Source organism: Mustelus asterias, chromosome 15 (assembly GCF_964213995.1).
Source record: "Mustelus asterias chromosome 15, sMusAst1.hap1.1, whole genome shotgun sequence".
NCBI lineage: Eukaryota > Metazoa > Chordata > Chondrichthyes > Carcharhiniformes > Triakidae > Mustelus > Mustelus asterias.
This window is the reverse complement of record NC_135815.1, coordinates 92518840-92539869: the sequence shown is the minus strand read 5'-3', so window position 1 is coordinate 92539869 and position 21030 is coordinate 92518840. Positions and strand designations below refer to the sequence as shown.

General features: G+C 41.2%; 1 protein-coding gene across 4 annotated transcripts in view; it reads right to left on the bottom strand.

Annotated features, from left to right (window-relative positions):
* Window positions 1–5419: 5419 nt before the first annotated feature.
* The window catches only part of LOC144504644 (uncharacterized), a 34513-nt gene continuing 18902 nt past the window's right edge, over window positions 5420–21030 (bottom strand). For all 4 annotated transcript variants that reach the window (XM_078230324.1, XM_078230323.1, XM_078230325.1 and 1 more), the window contains 5 exons: window positions 16726–17706; window positions 15973–16067; window positions 13249–13416; window positions 10936–11093; window positions 5420–7181 (listed from right to left, as the gene is read on the bottom strand). In XM_078230324.1, coding sequence (XP_078086450.1) covers window positions 7002–7181; window positions 10936–11093; window positions 13249–13416; window positions 15973–16067; window positions 16726–17706 — 1582 coding nt within the window. In that variant the 3' untranslated portion in view covers window positions 5420–7001. The remainder of the gene's footprint in view (window positions 7182–10935; window positions 11094–13248; window positions 13417–15972; window positions 16068–16725; window positions 17707–21030) is intronic.

Genomic DNA, 21030 nt, shown 5'->3' with positions numbered 1-21030 from the left:
GGTCCCCTACTCCAGCAGCAACAGATAAGAGGTTGAGTTTGGGAAAGACCCAGGGGGGCGGGTTTGCAGCAATATGGATCTGGCCACCTCCCTTTGAAAATATACCAACACAGCCCCTCAATCCCCTGGTCTCCAGATTGGTATCTTTATGGCAAATGAACTGCAGGATTTCTGCTTCTTATTTCAGGAGAAACTTTTTAACAGGATCAGAACTTCCCTCAAAATTGTTACACTGCAGGTGTCCCCGTATGAGCATTCGCTTGGTGCCTAATTCTCCTGCTTTGTCCCTGTAATCCTGCACATTCTTATTTTTCAGAAAGAAGTTTAATTTACAAGTGGGCACCACAGTGGTTAGCACTGCTGCCTTGCAGTGCCAGGGACCCAGGTTCGATTCCTGGCTTGGGTCACTGTCTGTGCAGAGCTTGCATGTTCTTCCCGTGCCTGCATGGGTTTCCTCTGGGTGCTCCGGTTTCCTCCCACAGTCTGAAAGACGTGCTGGTTATGTGCATTCGCTATGCTAAATTTTCTCTGTGTACAGAGTGTGGCAACTGGGGGATTTTCACAGTAACTTCATTGCAGTGTTAATACAAGCCTACTTGTGACACTAATAAATAAGCTTTAATTCCCTTCTAATGCTTCAATTGGGAAAAAAGGCTACAGCAGACTAAGCCTCTGAATAAAAGTACAAATGTTGTCAAGACGCTTGTGCCTTGTTTATAGTCATGGAATATGAAAGACTCAACATCTGATGGACTCAGTATTACTTGAGAATAAACACTATTTTCTTGAAATCTGCCTGTTATAATTTCAGCATCTATAGAAACGTATGAATTAAGAGCAGGAGTAGGCCACTCAAACCTGCTCCGCCATTCAATAATATGGCTGACCTCGTTTTAACCTCAACTCTGCATTCCTGTCTAGCCCCAGTAACCTTTCACCCCTTTTGCTCATTAATCTATCTACTTTTGTGTTAAAGATATTCAAAGACTGCCTTAACCTTTGCAAATAGTATGCCAAAGATCCACACCCTCAAAGAAAAATATTTCCTCATTTCTATCAATGAAAAAAACAGCTCCATAAATATCAATTTGTTCTGTGATATGTTTAGGATTCAAATTTCGTACCAACAGCACGATCCTTTCTTGAGTCTAAGTTTGTGCCTTGGCATGCCCATTTGATTTAGACTGTGCAGAAACTTTAAGGTATAGGCCTATCATCTTCATCTGACATATTCTTTTAATTCACCTAACAGTTTTTCTAAAGCATTTACATTCAAGTCTAGTGAATCTTCATTTTTTTAGCACGAAGAATGGCTTCCAAAAAAGTGGTATGAAATATTGCATAAAAAAGAGACACACTGTCGAAGCTTTTCATCTTGCATTCATCAGGATAGATGGAAGAATGCCAAATTTCAAAGGGAGAAACATTTCAAGTTTGATTGGTAGAGGTGTAGTCGTGGAGAATGCACCAGGGAACTGCTGTCCTCATGCTTTGGTTCAATTCAAAATCAATGCAATGCCTTGACATGTTTCTTTTGCTGCAGAGGACAGGTCTCTACTTATGAATATTATAGCTTCTAGCAAGCCTAAGTGAGCCACATTGTAAGCCAGGCTGATATCTTAAATCAGTTGTTAGTGTAATTCTTGGCACACTTGGTATTGTTCAGCAAGTGCTGTCCAATTGCAGAATCACATCTACTGTTAGGCATTATGTTCTGGGTTTTACAACCACAGGCTGGTTGAGTACGGTTAGTATTCTGTCCACTGCGAACAGCTGAAGGGACGTACTGTCTGACATGATCCAGCAGTCATTGGGACATATGGCCTACGTACCTGGCACTGAAATTCATACACATTACTCATTTGTGTGGTAGGCAGAACAACATTTTGACATAATGGCAGCAAGGCGGAAGTGGAAAATACTACTGATGTTGCTACTGCACAACGGCTAGCTTCACCTATTGCTCAAAGTTTTGAAATACCATACCTTTCCAGGGTAATTTGAAGTAGACTGGGCATTTCCAAGTTCGAAAGTGTCAGCTTCAGACCCAGTTGTGAATATGTACAATACCCAGCATCATTAATTTTTCCAAAAGCCATTTATGTTCAGGAGTCCAGCTTTACTGCCCAATAATTAATCGAGTGATAGTGTGTCCTCATTTTGATTGAGGGGCATATTCAATTCTCACATTTGCACCTTTATCTTCTAAAATAATACAAATCAGCCAACTGGTTTATTGTACAATTATTGAGTGAATTAAAAAAAAATTGGAGCAATCCAAATGCACTTCAGTATAATACTGCATCATTTCACGTGACAAAGGAAACAAAATGACATTTTGCCTGTTATGTTAGTTCTTTCTGAATCTAACTGGTTCTATCTTAATATGACTGATATCATCTCAATCAAACAGTATGTCACAGAACCTACGAGGGAGCAAGCTATCTTGGATCTGGTCCTGTGTAATGAGACAGGTAAAATTAATGATCTCCTTGTGAGGGATCCTCTTGGAATGAGTCATCACAATATGGTTGAATTTCTAATACAGACGGAGGATGAGAAAGTAGGGTCCCAAACCAGTGTCCTCTGCTTAAACAAGGGGGATTACAATAGGATGAGGGCAGAGTTGGCTAATGTAGACTGGGAACACAGACTAATTGGTGGGACTGTTGAGGAACAGTGGAGGATTTTAAAGATTTTTCTCAGTACTCAGCAAAAATATATTCCAGTGAAAAAGGAATGTAAGAAAAGGGATAACCAGCCATGGATAACTAAGGAAATAAAGGAGAGTTTCAAATTAAAAACCAATGCATACAGAGTGGCCAAAATTAGTGGGGAACTAGGAGATTGGGAAGGCTTTAACAAACAACAAAGAACTACTAAGCAAGAAAGAAAGGAAAGATGGATTATGAAAGTAAACTAGCGCAAAATATAAAAACTGATAGTAAAAGTTTTTACAAATACAAAAACGGAAAAGAGTGGCTAAAGTAAATGTTGGTCCCTTAGAAGATGAGAAGGGGGATTTAATAATAGGAAATGGCCGAGGCCTTAAACAAGTTTTTTGTCGGTCTTCACAGTGGAGGACACAAATAGCTTACCAATAATTGACGGTCATGGGACTGTAGAGGGTGAGAAGCTTAAAACGATCACTATTACTAAAGAGGTAGTGCTGGGGTAGGCTAATGGGACTAAAGGTAGACAAGTCCCCTGGTCCGGATGGAATGCATCCCAGGGTACTAAAAGAAACAGCAGAAGAAATAGCAAATGCATTAGTTGTAATTTAATCAAAATTCACTGGACTCTGGGGAGGTGCCAACTGATTGGAAAACAGCTAATGTAACGCCACTGTTTAAAAAAGGAGGTAGACAAAAGGCAGGTAACTACAGGCCAGTTAGCTTAACATCTGTAGTTGGGAAAATGCTGGAATCTATCATTAAGGAAAAAATAGCAGGACACCTGGAACAGAATGGTTCAATCAAGCAGACGCAGCATGGATTCATGAAGGGAAAGTCATGTTTGACTAATTTACTGGAATTTTTTGAGGATATAACGAGTGCAGTTGACAGAGGGGAACTGGCGGATGTAGTGTATTTAGATTTCCAAAAGGCATTCGATAAGGTGCCTCACAAAAGGTTGCTGCATAAGATAAAGGTACACGGAGTTGGGGTGTTAGCGTGGATTGAGGATTGGCTATCTAACAGAATGTGGAGATGCCGGCGTTGGACTAGGGTGAACACAGTAAGAAGTCTCACAACACCAGGTTAAAGTCCAACAGGTTTATTTGCTACCAAATAAACCTGTTGGACTTTAACCTGGTATCTAACAGAAAGCAGAAAGTCGGAATAAATGGGTGCTTTTCCGGTTGGCAATCAGTGACTAGTGGCGTGCCGCAGGGATCGGTGCTGGGGCCTCAAATATTTACCATATACATAGACGATCTGGAGGAGGGGACTGAGTGTAGGGTAACAAAGTTCGCGGATGACACAAAGATGATTGGAAAAGCAAATTGCATGGAGGACACAGAGTCTGCAGAGAGATTTGGATAGGCTAACGTTGGTAAGTGTGAGGTTATCCACTTTGGAAGGAATAATAGTAAAATGGACTATTATTTAAACAGTGAAAAATTACAACATGCTACTGTGCAGAGGGACCTGGGGGTCCTTTGCATGAATCACAAAAACTCAGTTTGCAGGTGCAGCAGGTAATCAAGGCGGCAAATGGAATGTTGGCCTTTATCGCGAGAGGGATGGAGTATAAAAGCAGGGAGATCATGCTGCAACTGTACAGGGTACTGGTGAGGCCGCACCTTGAGCACTGTGTACAATTTTGGCCCCTTTATTTAAGAAAGGATATATTAGCTTTGGAGGGGGTACAGAGAAGGTTCACCAGGTTGATTTCGGAGATGAAGGGGTTAGCTTATGAGGAGAGATTGAGTAGACTGGGCCTGTACTCATTGGAGTTTAGAAGGTTGAGGGGAGATCTTATAGAGACATACAAGATAATGAAGGGGCTAGACAGGGTAGAAGCAGTAAGGTTATTTCCACTTACAATGGAAACAAGAACTAGGGGGCATAGCCTCAAAGTATGGGGGAGTCAATTTAGAACAGAGTTGAGGAGGAACTTCTTCTCCCAGAGGGTAGTGAATCTTTGGAATTCTCTGCCCAATGAAGCAGTAGAGGCTACCTCGTTAAATGTGTTTAAGTCACAGATAGATTTTTAACCATTAAGAGAATTAAGGGTTATGGGGAGCGGGCGGGTAACTGGAACTGAACCCACTATCAGATCTGCCATGATCTTATTAAATGGCGGAGCAGGCTTGAGGGGCTAGATAGCCTACTCCTGCTCCTATTTCTTATGTTCAATTGTTGAACAAATCACATGCCTGTGCTCTCATGTTGGACAAGTGAAGGGAATGACCTGTAACTCTTCCTGTCTGGGAATTAGTCAGCTGTTAAAAATGGAGAAAAACATGGGGAAATCTGACCATAATATAATACTACCCTGTTAATCTCTCCCGCTCCAATAACGATGGCTGTTCGTCATCTCTTCCCTGCCCATTGGACCTTGGTAACATTGGTGAGTTGGAGCCAGGCTCGCTGCCCAATACCTTACTTTCTGCCCATGCCACCTTTGTCTTGAGATCACCAGGAGATGGAGTGGCAGTGTTAGACTTGCTGATGTACATTTTCAAGGCAGATGGTCTGATATTGGGGACCTTTCCCTCCCTTGCTTTTTGTTAGGCCTTGGTTCAGTCTGAAGCTAACAACCTCACCGTCATTTTTACTGTGAAATCCACACATAGTCTTTTTCTAAATTTGTGAAAATGTAAAATTCATCAATTGTAAAAGTTACATTCACTAATACTGTATGAGAATCGCTAGAAAAAACTGTCAAGATAGGTATTAAAACATCTAGTTTTCATATGCTGTTGCTTTAATAAAATAAATACTAATTTCTAAAGGTTGTTTGAAATAAAACACTTTAATGCTTCTTGATTTCATACTGCTGCTGCAATAGATTAACAATCATATGTTTTGCTATGATTATTGCACTAAAATTTCCAATGTGACATCTCTATTAACAATTCAAAGTTAAATTCATTAAAATATACCATTATGGTATATTTGACAGACTAGGATTAATTAATGCATCCTTAAATTACAATGAATGTCTCTTAAAAATAACAAGCTTTGTATCAGAGCAGATGTTCACTCTCTATGACCACACTGGAATAAATGGTGCACAATACACAAAAGGCCAGTAAAATAACATCATATAGTTGTAATCCTTCAGGCAGGATATTACAATGCAGTGACATGATATTATTGGCAAACGAGACATCGTAATCCTTTAGATGCTGAGCAAGTACATGTCTAACACTGAGTTTTTATTGCACACTAAAAGTTTACAACTAGTCTGAGTAGGATCAGAGTGTAGTATGTTCCAACATATACAGTGTTACCAAGGTTTGATCAGTGGAGGGAAAGGACATTCAATTTTCAGGTATCAATCACAATGCTGAAAAATGATCAACAGTAGGTCTGCAGCAAGTACCAAAAGCGGACACCTTGTGAAGGTCTATTCTGATCAATAACAATGCTTCTCGATGGCGTTTTTGCTTCCCTACTTGCAAACCGTTCATCTTCTGCAGTATTATGCTGCATATTTGATTCTAAACATATTGCAAGCATTGGAAAAAAAATCCCATGGCAATTTATGTCATTAACCAAATTCTTCTAAATTCCCAAATTCAGAAGTTACGCTATCACATTTAAATACGTTAAAAAAGATTAAAAATTAATCTAGGGATACAAGCAGAGATGCAAACAGCCACCTTCACAGAAAACATGTTACGAATTATACTTCTCTAATATTACAAGAAATACACTTTAACATCTTAGAAATAATCTAATCTTAAACAAAGATAGAGTTACATTTTAGAATATTACTGAAGTGATTTATTAAAACAATTTAGCCCGTGTAGATTTAACCTGCAGATGCACTTTAATCCATTGCACCAATGAAGCATACTTCCTCCACTCGCCACTGCTTACTGGTAATTGTTTTAAAAAAAAGATAATGGTTCTGAGGAAAAGGTTTTATTTCTGTCAGACCATACAATGCCCTGGTGATACGCTGAACTCCAATAGCCAAGTACAAAATAATTACTTTCACCATTGGAAATAAGCAGATGTCTGACATGGATTACCTATCATGCTTCACTAATACCGAATCAATATGATGGACTTTGATAGTTCAGGTTTGCATTAATGGACTGACTACAGAAACTGTGCCTGATGCACAACAAAAGATCTATAAATGACAATGTGGTCGATCGTTGTATATTTGACTCACTGAGTGTATGTATGCGACGTATATGATTAAATTACTAGCTTTATACAGAAACAGTTCAGTAGAAATAAAAATATACCCTATATTTCATTATCAATTTGAAAACAATACATAGTTTGTGTTGTGTGCGCCTGTTTTAGTCACATTGGTCAATGACTTGGTTGCATTCCTCCCACTGGTCGTTCATTGCGAATATTCATCCAGCTAACAGGTACAGGATCATCAGAGAGGCACACGTCTGCTAAAGTTTCAATTTTGGACCAATTATGATCTTTCTTTGAGGTAAGATCAATCAAGTAGGATCTCCAATGAGCATTTCGGTCATGGACCTAGAAGCAAACATAATGCAACCAGAAAATTGAATTGACACCTTTTAAACAAATTGCCAACAAATGTTTTAGCACAAATTCATTAAACTGCAACTTTTTAATTAGGTACTTGAGGAACCAGACAACATACAATGTATGTGCATATTATAGTAAAAGTCTTCTATATATACAAGACGACAGATTGTATTAACTCTCTTGATCGCCAAATGGGTAACGTATTGTCTGGTGACAGGAAAAAGCTAGACAAGAAGTACCCATGTTCAACACCTGATCTCTGAGTTAAGTGAACAGCAAGTATTATACAGTTTGACTGCACGATCATCCTCCCTGATGAGGAAGAAATAGTAAGAAGTCTCACAACACCAGGTTAAAGTCCAACAGGTTTATTTGGTAGCACAAGCTACAAGCTTTCGGAACGCTGCCCCTTCATCAGGTGAGTGGGAGTTCTGTTCCCAAACAGGGCATATAAAGACACAAACTCAATTTACAAAATAATGGTTGGAATGCGAGTCTTTACAGGTAATCAAGTCTGAAAGGTACAGACAATGTGAGTGGAGAGAGGGTTAAGCACAGGTTAAAGAGATGTGTATTGACTCCAGCCAGGACAGTTGGTGAGATTTTGCAAGCCCAGGCAAGTAGTGAGGGTTACAGATAGTGTGACATGAACCCAAGATCCCGGTTGAGGCCGTTTTCATGTGTGGGAACTTGGCTATCAGTCTCTGCTCAGCGACTCTGCGTTGTCGTGTGTCGTGAAGGTCGCCTTGGAGAACGCTTACCCGAAGATCAGAGGCCGAATGCCCGTGACCGCTGAAGTGTTCCCCAACAGGAAGAGAACACTCTTGCCTGGTGATTGTCGAGCGGTGTTCATTCATCCGCTGTCGTAGCATCTGCATGGTCTCCCCAATGTACCATGCCGCGGGACATCCTTTCCTGCAGCGTATCAGGTAGACAACGTTGGCCGAGTTGCAAGAATATGTACCATGTACCTGGTGGATGGTGTTCTCACATGAGATGATGGCATCCGTGTCGATGATCCGGCATGTCTTGCAGAGGTTGCTGTGGCAGGGTTGTGTGGTGTCGTGGTCACTGTTCTCCTGAAGGCTGGGTAGTTTGCTGCAGACAATGGTCTGTTTGAGGTTGTGCGGTTGTTTGAAGACAAGAAGTGGGGATGGCCTTGGCGAGATGTTCATCTTCATCGATGACATGTTGAAGGCTCTGGAGAGGACGTCGTAGCTTCTCCGCTCCGGGGAAGTACTGGACGACGAAGGGTACGCTGTCCGCCATGTCCCGTGGTTGTTTTCTGAGGAGGTCGGTGCGGTTTTTCGCTGTGGCGCGTCGGAACTGTCGATCGATGAGTCGAGCGCCATATCCTGTTCTTATGAGGGCATCTTTCAGCGCCTGGAGGTGTCTGTTGCGATCCTCCTCCTCTGAGCAGACCCTGCTTGTCCGTAGGGGATGGCTTCTTTAACGTGTTTAGGGTGGAAGCTGGAGAAGTGGAGCATTGTGAGGTTATCCGTGGGCTTGCAGTACAGTGAAGTGCTGAGGTGACCGTCCTTGATGGAGGTGCGTGTTCAAGAATGCAACCGATTCCAGAGAGTAGTCCATGGTGAATCTGATGGTGGGATGGAACTTGTTGATGTCATCATATAGTTGTTTCAGTGATTGTTCACCATGGGTCCAAAGGAAGAAAATGTCATTGATGTATCTAGTCTATAGCATCGGTTGAAGGTCCTGTGCGGTGACGAGGTCTAAGCGTTCGGGTAAGCGTTCTCCAAGGCGGCCTTCACGACACATGACAATGCAGAGTCGCTGAGAAGAGACTGATAGCCAAGTTCCGCACACGAGGACAGCCTCAACCAGGATCTTGGGTTCATGTCACACTATCTGTAACCCCCACGACTTGCCTGGGCTTGCCAGGGTTCCTGCGATCAACTGCAGAATGCTTCGAGTGTGAACATGACTCAGCTTGGCTTTAATGCCCCCAAGGAATAACCTGCCAGCACTTACCTACCAGTCCACACATGAATATTGGCCAGTTGGATGAGGTGCCAGAGGAAATCCAAAGTGAAAGGGATTTTCATTGCATCAGGTATGAAAATCAAGTAGGGTTAACTCTTCTGATAGTTATTCAGTGACATGTGTGGCTGACAAATGAGGACAGTTGAGGGAAATCATTAACCTTTTGTGAAAGAAAAAGTGTTCCTGGGGTTTCTGAGTACGTTCCCCCTCCCCCAACCTCCTTGCAGTTGTCCATTAGCTGGTCCTTTTCCCACATTTAACTAGGCGCACAATACTATGCCTGCACAGCTCCAACTTAGAGTTTGAATAGCGGACACATCTATTGAACCTTGAACTACACTATTCAGTGAGCTTCTGAAGGTGTCCTGGAACAGAATTATAACGGAAAACCTCTGAAGAACATACTGTTGGTCAGCATTAGGAGTGCCAAAGAAATGAGGGGACATGTCCCACGCCATCATACAGGGGGCTGGGCCTAAACATACCAGCAAAACCTGGCTGCATAGAGATCAGGGTGCCAACTTTAAAGGGCACCCAATCAGAACCTGTATAAATCTTCACACCAGCCCACCACAGAAGTCTCAGGGGGCTTTGCTCCCCACCCCCAGTTGGAGTCGTCCCCTTCTGATAAGCAGTGTGATAATTTAGCAACAGTGGAGAAGTCAGTGGAGGTGGTGGGGAGATAAAGCTGGATGTCAGTGTGCATGTGGAAACAAATGCTGTGCCTTCGGATAAGTCGCTGAGGAGCAGCATGTAGATGAGAAATAGGAAAATGCCAAGGATAGATCTTGGGGATACAAGAGACAATAGTGCAGGAGTGGGAATAGAAGCCACTGCAGGTGATACTCTGGCTACAATGGGTAGATTAGAATGTGACAGAGAGCAGTCACACCCAGCTGGTGGAGAGGGGTTGGAGAAGAATCGTGCGGTCAACCATGCCAAAGGCTGCAGACAGGTCGAGGAAGGATCGTTTACCTTTGCCACAGTCGGATAGGATGTGACAATGTCTTATTGACCCACCTCCTGCCCCCTTCAATCATATTCCCACTAAACTGTTGGCCACCCAACTTCCCCTCCTAGCCCATTTGTTAGCTAATATCGAAAACAATTCTCTCTTCAGTTGTCCTTCACTCCTTTAAATCTGCTGCCATCACCCTTCTCCTCAAAAGCCAAACCTTGGCTCCAGCCTATGTGGAAAACTGCTCTCGTCTCCAAAGCCTTTGTACATATCATGTGTTGGGAACTCCATATTTGAACCCTTCAATCAGGTAGCACCGAAACAGAGCACAAATGACATCCTATCGGGTACAGACATATGCCAACTAATATAATTATACAGCCCAAGAATGGGGATGAGGGGTTTAATAGTGATAATCATTGACAATATGTGATTGGTAGCACAGCGGTTAGCACTGCTGCTTCACAGAGCCAGGGACCTGGGTTCGATTCCTGACTTGGGTCACTATCTGTGTGGAGTTTGCACGTTCTTCCTGTGTCTGCATGGGTTTCATCCGGGTTTTCTCCCATATTCTGAAAGATGTGCTGGTTAGGTGCACTGACCCAAACAGACGCTGGAGTGTGGCGACTTGGGGAATTTCACAGTAACTTCATTGCAGTGTTAATGTAAGCCTACTTGTGACTAATAAATAAACTGGTTTTACTTTATTTTCCAACATGTATTTTCAGTGAGAAAGAAAATGTATTGTCTCAAAATGCAAAGTCAGGGAGCACTTACAGACACGTGTCTTCTCAAAGTGGACATATCTGTGAAAGTTCGTTCACAGGCCTTGCATTTATAAGGCTTTTCCCCTGTGTGAATTCGCTGGTGACGTCGAAGTGCTCCCTGCTGAGTAAACGCCTTTCCACACTGTTCACAAAAATATGGACGTGTTTCTGTGGAAAATTACAGGAGTCAAGGAAAAGTTCCACAAGATATAGAGAGGCAATAAGACATTGCCACATTCATTCATAATAACTATGTCTAAACGTCTGACTTTATGATTAAACATGCAAGTCAATCCAGTCCTTTGGGGCCCAGGAATGTAATTCAGACTCTAATTTCTGTATGAGGTCATGCTACTGTTATTTATTTTAATTATGTATACTTTGGACACAAATTTTGAACTTGATCAATTTGCTCACTTGGTACGCTTGCAAAATTTGTTAATGAGCGTCTTAAAATTGTCTGTTACATATCTACAAAATGTATTGCTTAAATCTATTCAGTCCACTGCTTTATTATAAATCACTGACCAGTTGAGGTCATTTTACCGTTTCTACATAAAATTCTCCTATCGGGGCTTCAGTGTCTGATTGCTATTAAACAAGCACTTAGTGGAGCTGAAGGAAGATTGGTGTTTGGGAAGTCTCTCATTCCCCAAGGTAAAGAAATCTAAACAGGTCTAATCTACGAGTTTCATGCAGCGAGTGGTTAGGGTCTGGAATGCTCTGGAGACAAGCTCAACTGAAGCATTCCAAAGGGAGTTTGACTGTCATCTGAAAAGGAGGGAAAAGGCAGAAGAATGGAACAAGGTGAATTATGGGGAAAGGACAAGATCATAGAGGTACTTGAAATAGTTGGCACAGATACAGACTCCTTCTGTGCTGTACCACTTTATGGTTCTGTCCGTGCTGAGACTAGCTAGTTCAGTGGAGGCTAGGGCTTAATTATGGGACCTTCCTGGTCCCTATGGTTCAGCCACTGAGGTTTAGCAGGTCCAGGTCAAGATGTAAGGTGGTTTGTTCTAAAAAAAATAAATGCCACAGGAGCTAGCTATTTACCTGTATTTTATGCTGCAACATTGCTGAACTTGGGCAGTATGATCATCGTGCTTAACTTATCAACATTATAAATAATCACAGAATCTCCACAGTGCAGGAGGCCATTCAGCCCATCGAGTCTGCACTGACTCTCGGACAGAGCTGCTTAACCAGGTCCCATTCCCATAATCATGCACATTTACCCCACTAATCCCCCTAACCTACTCACCCTGGAGCAATTTAGCATGAAAAATCAACCCAACCTGCACATTTTTGGAGTTGATGGAAAACATTGTTTGCAACATTGTTTGGGTGGCACGGTAGCACAGTGGTTAGCAGTGCTGCTTCACAGCTCCAGGGACCTGGGTTCGATTCCCGGCTTGGGTCACTGTCTGTGTGGAGTGTGCACATTCTCCTCGTGTCTGTGTGGCTTTCCTCCAGGTGCTCCGGTTTCCTCCCACAGTCCAAAGATGTGCTGGTTAGGTTGATTGGCCATGGTAAATTGCCCCTTAGTGTCCTGAGATGTGTAGGTTAGAGGGATTAGTGGGTAAAAATATGTAGGGATATTGGGGTAGGGCCTGGGTGGGATTGTGGTCGGTGCAGACTCGATGGGCCGAATGGCCTCTTCCTGCATTGTAGGGTTTCTATGATTTCTATGAAAGAAGATTTCAAAGGGTGTTTTTTTGGGAGTGGAATTTGGAAACTCTGACGTGACAATTATCTGGTGGGATTGAGAGAGAAAGCCATGAGAGATCAGCTAAGTGGCATCGGTCTTTTGATTCAGTGAACATTTGTGAAGTTGGGGGGAGTAAAGGAGTATTGTATCACAATCAAAGTTTTCATGTTTAATAAATGTATTTTCTTGTTGTTAAAACTAATTAGCGGTCATGTGACTCTGTTCTTCCACTTTTTCTAAAAGAAAGGTAAAAGTTAGGATCATCTGAGCCAAAGTTCCATTCTGGAATCTTCCTGTCCAGTAGTAACACCAACTGGGATGGTAACAGTGGTTTTAGACATTTCAACCTCAAAACACCGCTGCTTAGTATCAGAAGTATTGACAAATACTGGCAATTAAAACATCTACATTTTGTAAAAGTACCACCATGAACATCTGTCAATAGTTCAGACAGGCTCTTTTCTAACATGACCACTTTGGTTGGCTCTCTAACAATGTTTTACACAAAGTCTACCTGATATCTTGAATCACTGTTGTTTTTTATGCCAGAATAAAAACTATTATAACCTATGCAGAGATTTCAAATTGAGATGTAGTAGAATTGCTACGCACCTGCATGTATATTGCTGTGCTGGGCCAAGGATGCTCTCAACCCAAAGGTTTTCCCACATACATCACACTTATAAGGTTTGGCACCCATGTGACATCGCTTGTGGCACTTCAAATACTCATTGGTGGCAAAATGTTTCCCACAAACATCACACCCGAAAAGGCGCTCCCCTGCAATATAAATCATTAAATTTATCAGTTATTGATCAAACTAGCCTCTTTAAATCAAGATATAAAGGACCCACTAAAGCACACGGTTAGGTCTAACCAATGTTGCATTGACCAGAAATACATTCATAACGCAAAAGATTTAATGTTTCTTCTATGTTTTTGTGCCAAATCTCTCCTCTACTTGTCTCTTAAAGTTGATTCTTTGCTGAGTAAATTAACAAAACACTGACTGCCCATCCGAACCCCAAAGCGTCAATTAAGTGACAATTCCTAAAGCATGCGCCTTAGGACTGAGTGTTGCTGAGTCCATCCTGTCCCCTCACCCAATACTCATACAATTGCACTTCCACCAGCGATCACTGGATAGCAATTACAAGTGGGAATCTGGCACCTTCTTTTCTGTCTTTTGCCAGAAGTGCTGAAATCAGCAAACTCAGGTAATTCAGAGAATCAGGTCTGGCTTCCTTCTGGTCTGTATGACTCACTAACTTAAGTAGCTGAGCCATTTGAGGAGCACGAACAGAGAAGCTTTGACAACGGTAGCACAGTGGTTAGCACTGCTGCTTCACAGCTCCAAGGACCTGGGTTCAATTCCCGGCTTGGGTCACTGTCTGTGTGGAGTTTGCACATTCTCCTCATGTCTGCGTGGGTTTCTTCCCACAGTCCAAAGATGTGCGGGTTAGGTTGATTGGCTATGCTAAAATTGCCCTTAGTGTCCTGAGATGCGTAGGTTAGAGGGATTAGTGGATAAATATGTAGGGATATGGGGGTAGGGCCTGGGTGGGATTGTGGTCGGTGCAGACTCGATGGGCCGAATGGCCTCTTTCTGTACTGTAGGGATTCTAAGAAAAGAATTCTAAGAAAGTTATTTTAAGTTTTACATCTAAGAAGCAAAATGTAGTTTACTTGCATCCAGTACTTTTAATGTTGAACAGTAGTGCAAAGCAGGAAGAGATAAAGTTTAAAGCTTATTTGTCACAAGTAGGCTTACATTAACACTGCAATGAAGATACTGTGAAAATCCTCCAGTAACTTCCAGAAAATCGGTGAGAATTTTATAAATGATGATTCTTTATGTTGTTTTTCTTCAAACAAAATGATCATTGCTTGAAAATAATTGAGTAATGTGTCTTCTTGGCTGTATGAATCTAGTTGATGAGAAAAGGCTCCCATTGTAGATTGATGCAGCCACAGTAATCATCGTATACAGAGTATCGTAGAGCATAGGGCGACACAGTGGTTCGCACTGCTGCCTCACAGTGCCAGGGATCCGGGTTCAATTCCTGGCTTGAGTCACGATCTGTCCTCCCTGTGTCTGCGTGGGTTTCCTCCGGGTACTCCGGCTTCCTCCCACGGTCCGAAAGACATGCTGATTAGATGCATTGGCCATGCTAAATTCTCCCTCAGTGCACCCGAACAGGTGCCGAAGTGTGGCCACTGGGGGATTTTTACAGTAATTTCATTGCAGTGTTAATGTAAGCTTACTTGTGACTAATAAATGAACTTTAACTTTATCACACAGGTAGAGCTGTACCATAAAAATTGCACTGGTTAGGACACCTATAATTGACAAATGCAATACAGACCTGATCAAGGGAGCAATTGTGGTCACTTCATAAATCCTAACATTTTCACAGTTTCAATTTTTTTTATTCGTTCATGGGATATGGGTGTCGCTGGCTGGCCAGCATTTATTGCCCATCCCTAGTTGCCCGAGGACAGTTGAGAGTCAACCACATTGCTGTGGCTCTGGAGTCACATGTAGGCCAGACCAGGTAAGGATGGCAGATTTCCTTCCCTAAAGGACATTAGTGAACCAGGAGGGTTTTTCTGACAATCGACAATAGTTTCACGGTCATCAGTCGACTCTTACTTCCAGATATTTTTTATTGAATTCAAATTCCACCACCTGCCGTGGTGGGATTCGAACCCGGGTCCCCAGAATATTAGCTGAGCTTCTGGATTAACAGTCTGGCGATAATATCACTAGGCCATTACCTCCCCCAATAATAGCAGTATAGCACATATATTTAGTGTAGTTTCTAGAAAATTAACAGCTTCTAGGAATTGAGCAATACAAAATCATAGAACCCATAATCTTAGAACCCATAAACAAGTAAGTGGTACTGATCCACGTCAGATCAGCCATGATCTTATTGAATGGCGGGGCAGGCTCGAGGGGCTAGATGGCCTACTCCTGCTCCTATTTCTTATGTTCTTATGTTCTTATAATGAATAGCTCAATTTTAGTTTAATACTCTATAAATTCCACAACTAAAATTAGACACAGGATACATCTTCCACAGCCTATGTGCTGGAGATGAAAGATAACTCTTCTAGCAATTGATAGTTACCAGGCCAACAGTAACAATCAATGTCAATAGTATCTATCTGGAGAGGCTGGAGGACCTTAGTTCCCAATACATCTGGAATGGACAATTGTCAACAAGTTTTTTTTATTTCAGCCTTCCTGGTAGAATATCAGGAAATTCACTACCTTAGCAGTCATGATTATTCTACCAATAATTTTAGCATATACCTACAACATTTTTGTACCTGTGTGCGTCCTCTTATGACCGTTTAATTTAGCCTTATCAGTGAAACAGGCCCCGCAGTCCTCACAAATATAGGGTCTCTCTCCAGTGTGTGACCTGAAATTTGTATAAAACGATATCAGGTTTTAAAACGACCTTCGATTCAAAATAAGTAATCTTATGAAAGCAATAATAAGTAACATTACAGACACTACGTAGACAAACAAGATTCACCACCACATGATCCGACATTTTAATATAATTAGATAACATATATATGTTTAAATTAAAAACTATTATGCAACAGTTAATCTATCACTTTAAAAGTTTATTACAACATTCTGAAAACCTTTAGGGATAAATCTAATATTGTACAGATAAGCCACTTGCTCCACAAGTCCCAGAATTGTCTGAGATGTGACACAGCACCAGCCAACAATTGTGATGAGCTTTATTAGTTCTTGCACAGGTTGTTGAATAGCAAAAACATTCAAATAAGCAACGCTGCTGCAGGAAGAAGTTACCCAGCTCTAACCCAAGTTGGTGCAAACGTGGAGATGACAGCTGCCTGTCTGCTCACCTACCCATCCAACCAACACAGTACACTTAATGAAGTAAGAGTTTGCTTTTAGTCCACACTACTAGAAGGAAAAAGTCTGCAGAGGGGGAAAGCCTGCTTGCCCTTTTGCTTAGAAAGGGATGTCTTGTACAGATGGACGTCTGCAAGGAAGAAAGAAAATTGTGGATAAATAGAAACTAAATATAAGGGCATGACCTTGTGTGAATTTTCAGCTGTGATGGTTGGGCAAATCGAGAATGGCAAATGGAACATTCATAAGGCTTCTCTCCAGTGTGTGTCCGCATGTGGAATACCAGTGCTGTTCGTGAGCTCAGAATTTTGCCACAAACAGAGCATAGCGGACGTTTGATACGCCCTTCATGCTTCCGAGCATAGTGAGTTCGTACATCTCTTTTTCTCTTAAAGGTTGCATTGCACAGAGTGCAAGCAAAGTGTCTTTCATCACTGTGAACACAAGCGCAATGCTCTTTCCAACTATTATGGGTTGCAAAAGCCTTCCCACAGATCTCACAGTGATAGACTTTCCCCGGTAATGATTGGTGAACATCTTTGCAGTGAACAACATAATCCTTTCTGGAATCAAATTCATCATCGCACTTGTCACATTTAATGATGTGATTTGATTTTCGTGATCTTCCCCTCTTGCTGTTTTTCTTCACATCAAAGTCCTCATCGGAATCGTTTGGTTCAGGATCATGCTCATGTGGATAGTCTTCATCTTTACTATTATGATCTTCAGCGTCTGTACTATTTTCTTCTTCAGCCTCTAACTCACATTCTGTGTCACCATCGTTGTCATCATCATCGTCGTCATTTTCCAAGTCTTCAGTTTCATCCTCTCCAGTATCATCTTCATTCTTAACATGAGCTCCTTTGAGATTTAGTGGACTATTCTGTGAATTCCTGGTACCTGCACCTCTCTCGTCTTCCATTTCACTGCTATTATTACATCCAATTTCTGTATCGAATGTGCTCTGTTGCTCTTTTTCATGATCTGTTTCTTTGTTATCATTAACATCCATGACCAAGTCATTATCTTCTGATCTATCCCATTTGTCCCTGTTACTATTGACGTCCATGACAAAACCAGCCACATTATCTGACTTCTCTACTTGTGGCACTACTTTCCAGTAAATAAATGGCTGCTTCTTCTCTTGGCCAGATTCGTGTATCTTTCTGTAAAGAAAAACACCTCATTTAATTTTAAATGTAGTTTTCTAGGTTCAAAAAGTACAATGGCATCACAACATAAATCTCATGAATAGTTTTCTCCTGTTCACATAAACCTAATTTAAGTTTAAAGTTTATTTATCAGTGTCACAAGTAGGTTTACATTAACACTGCAATGAAGTTACCGTGAAAATCCCCTAGTTGCCACACTCCAGCACCTGTTCGGGTATACTGAGGGAGAATTTAGCATGGCCAATGCACTTAGCCAGCACATCTTTTGGACTGTGGGAGGAAACCCACGCAGACACGGGGAGAACGTGCAGACTCTGCACAGGCAGTGACCCAAGCCAGGAATCAAACCTGGGTCCCTGTGCTATGAGACAGCAGTGCTAACCACTGTGCCACCATGCCTCCCTTGGATTCCTTGGAACATAATCAAATCACAAGTGAAACTCATATGATCAGAGATTGATATAATAATTTGATTTCTCATCGCTAATACTTTTAGATAAGCAATATTGAAATCATCCTCCAGTTCATAATTTATCACACTTTTGGGAACAATCATGTATGGTGACACTAATGTAGTAAAACCAAGGTGAAGGCAACCACTAATGGTTGGGTAAAGTGGAAAACGTGCAAGCTGTACTCAGAACAGAAAGCTCTGGGGAGAAGGAGGTAGCTGTCGCACTACAGAAGGTTAGAGGTTGAGGAGGAGCAAAGTGTTGGATGGATTTAAATGTTAAATATAATTTTAAATTCAATATGTAAATGTATGGATCAAGAACCAATACTGGCCATTGTCTATGGAAGGTAGACGATCAGAGACTGGCTTGGAGAATATTGCAACAGCTGGGTCTGGAAGCATTATAGGCCTTAATGAGGATTCCAATCGACGGAAAGGCTACGGTACAAACAAAGGCAGAAAAGGCTATAGAGGTGGTCTTTGTGATATAGAAAGTTCCTGTGCCACTGACTTCAAAATCCAGTAAGAAGTCTCACAACACCAGGTTAAAGTCCAACAGGTTTATTTGGTAGCAAATACCATAAGCTTTCGGAGCTTGCTGCTCCTTCGTCAGATGGAGTGGTCTCTGTTCTCCAACAGTGCACAGACACAGAAATCAAGTTACAGAATACTAATTAGAATGCAAATCTCTACAGCCAGCCATTGGACAGACTGGGTGCAGGGGTGACCTTTTCCCAGGCTTGGGGGGAGGGGGGAGGAGGAGTTTAAAACAAGGGGTCACTGTCTCAGGATATGTGGTGGTGATTTAGGACTGAGATGAGGAGAATTTCTTTCATTCAGAGAATGGTGAACCTGTGGAATTCTCTACCATAGAAGGCTGTGTGGCAAAGTCCTGGATGTAAGAAAGAAATACATGAGATTTCTAGACACTAAAGGTGGCAATGGGTACTGGGAGAGACCGGAAGTATGGTATTGAGATGGAGGATCAGCCATGCTCATACTGAATGGTGGAGCAGGTTCGATGGGCCAAATGGCCTACTCCTGCTGCTATCTTTCATGTTGTGGCATTTGGAAACTATGGGATCAGAAAGTAGATAAGGAAAATAAAGTACTTGATTTTTAAAACAGAAGGAGGAATATGTCATGTTATTTGAAAGATAGGGCTGATGAAAACAATGCCAATGTGTGAACAAATGACTTCTAAGTAATATCTAGTTGATACTATTTCTGATTTAGAATTCGTAACTTAAGTTGCAAATGAAGGTCAGATTTCTGAGGTATCTAATCTTTGCTTGTTCCTATAAATGGAGCTTAAGTTAGTCCGCTGTATTAGTTTATGAAGACACTATACTGCAATTTCCCTGCAAGGTTTCACATATCCTGAATAAATCTAATGTCAACTAAATCTAACTCTTTAATCAATATTAAGTGCTGCTTTCAGCTGTAATATCAGAACTTCAAAAGATAATGTTATAACTGAAGGTTTTTAAGAGCTCAGTTTTTGCTAGTTCTTAAATTTTAAAGGAGATCTATGAATTTTGTTATTTTAATAAAGCACTCTCAGTTTTAATTACGGCATAATGTAGCATTATTGATTTACACCTTCTAATTTTTCCTGCTGTGATATCCTTGCCAAATCACCTTTCCGCATTGATTCAATGTAAACTGTATTTCTTCCTCATCTCTTTTTAACCCGCCCTCACCTGTTACAGAAAGATCTGAAAAAATAGTTGCAATCTTGGAGACTTTGATTTTGAAAGACTGAAGTAACCTTGCTTTGCGTTGGCTACAAAGGGTTCATGGATTCGGCACATGGTAAGGGAGTTTTAATGAGGCAACCTCTATGTTGGAAACTGCTTCCTTAGCAACTACTGTGCAGCACGTTCTGCAAGCACTAAGACTCCCCTGTTATCCATGATCATTGATTTTAGGTGTCCAATGCAAGTGTGATTAATCAGCCCAAAATAAAACGTAATTCTCTTTATAGGATAAATAATGAACATAAATAAACCAGCACCCTGGGTTTCACTACTACCAATATCAAAGTCCCAGCAGAATACAACCAAATCTAATTATACAATAAACCAATTTTTTAATAGAAAAAAAATGAACCTCCATTTCCTGATATGGGCAGCATAATACCTGTTAATAGCTTAATTTTTAATTTAGGCAAATTTATTGATGGATTTTTGCTTGTATTTGTCTGGATTTTAAAATGATTATCTAATTTTATCTAAAATGTTGCAGACAGACTCTGCTTTTGATACGATAATGTGCCAGGTGACTAACCTGTTTATGTATATTACCAGCTTCTCAATTTTATGAAGTTAGACAAAATTTAACATTCTTACTGATCACTGGCAATATAAAGCTTGATTATGTCATCATTTTATTTCAGAAAAAGAGTCCACAATATTTTTTTTAGATAATTAAAACCTGACAAATCAAATATTGAAATCTGATAGCATAATACACGTGACTGATTAACATTAAGTGGATGTATCCTGGGTATAAGTATATAACATATTACAATCCCCCTGCACTGATGTGTGAAAGGCAGTTTTATGAAGAAACCCAGTTATTTCATGATTTTTCCAATAAGAGTCAAAACGCTAACTTTTATTTCTCTGCAGTTGCAGCCATACCCACAAGAGTTTTTCTAGGATTTTAAAAAATATTTCTTGATCATTTCCTGCATTTGAGATAATCTGAAGAGAAGGTTCAGATAACATGGCAGATTACAGGCTTTAATCAAACTAGATAAAACCTCCCATAACAGTATTTGATCTCAGAACTCATTTTGACACAGCACATCAATAGCTTCAGGCTGGCCAGTTATGCCAGATCAGCAGTACAAACTGTGC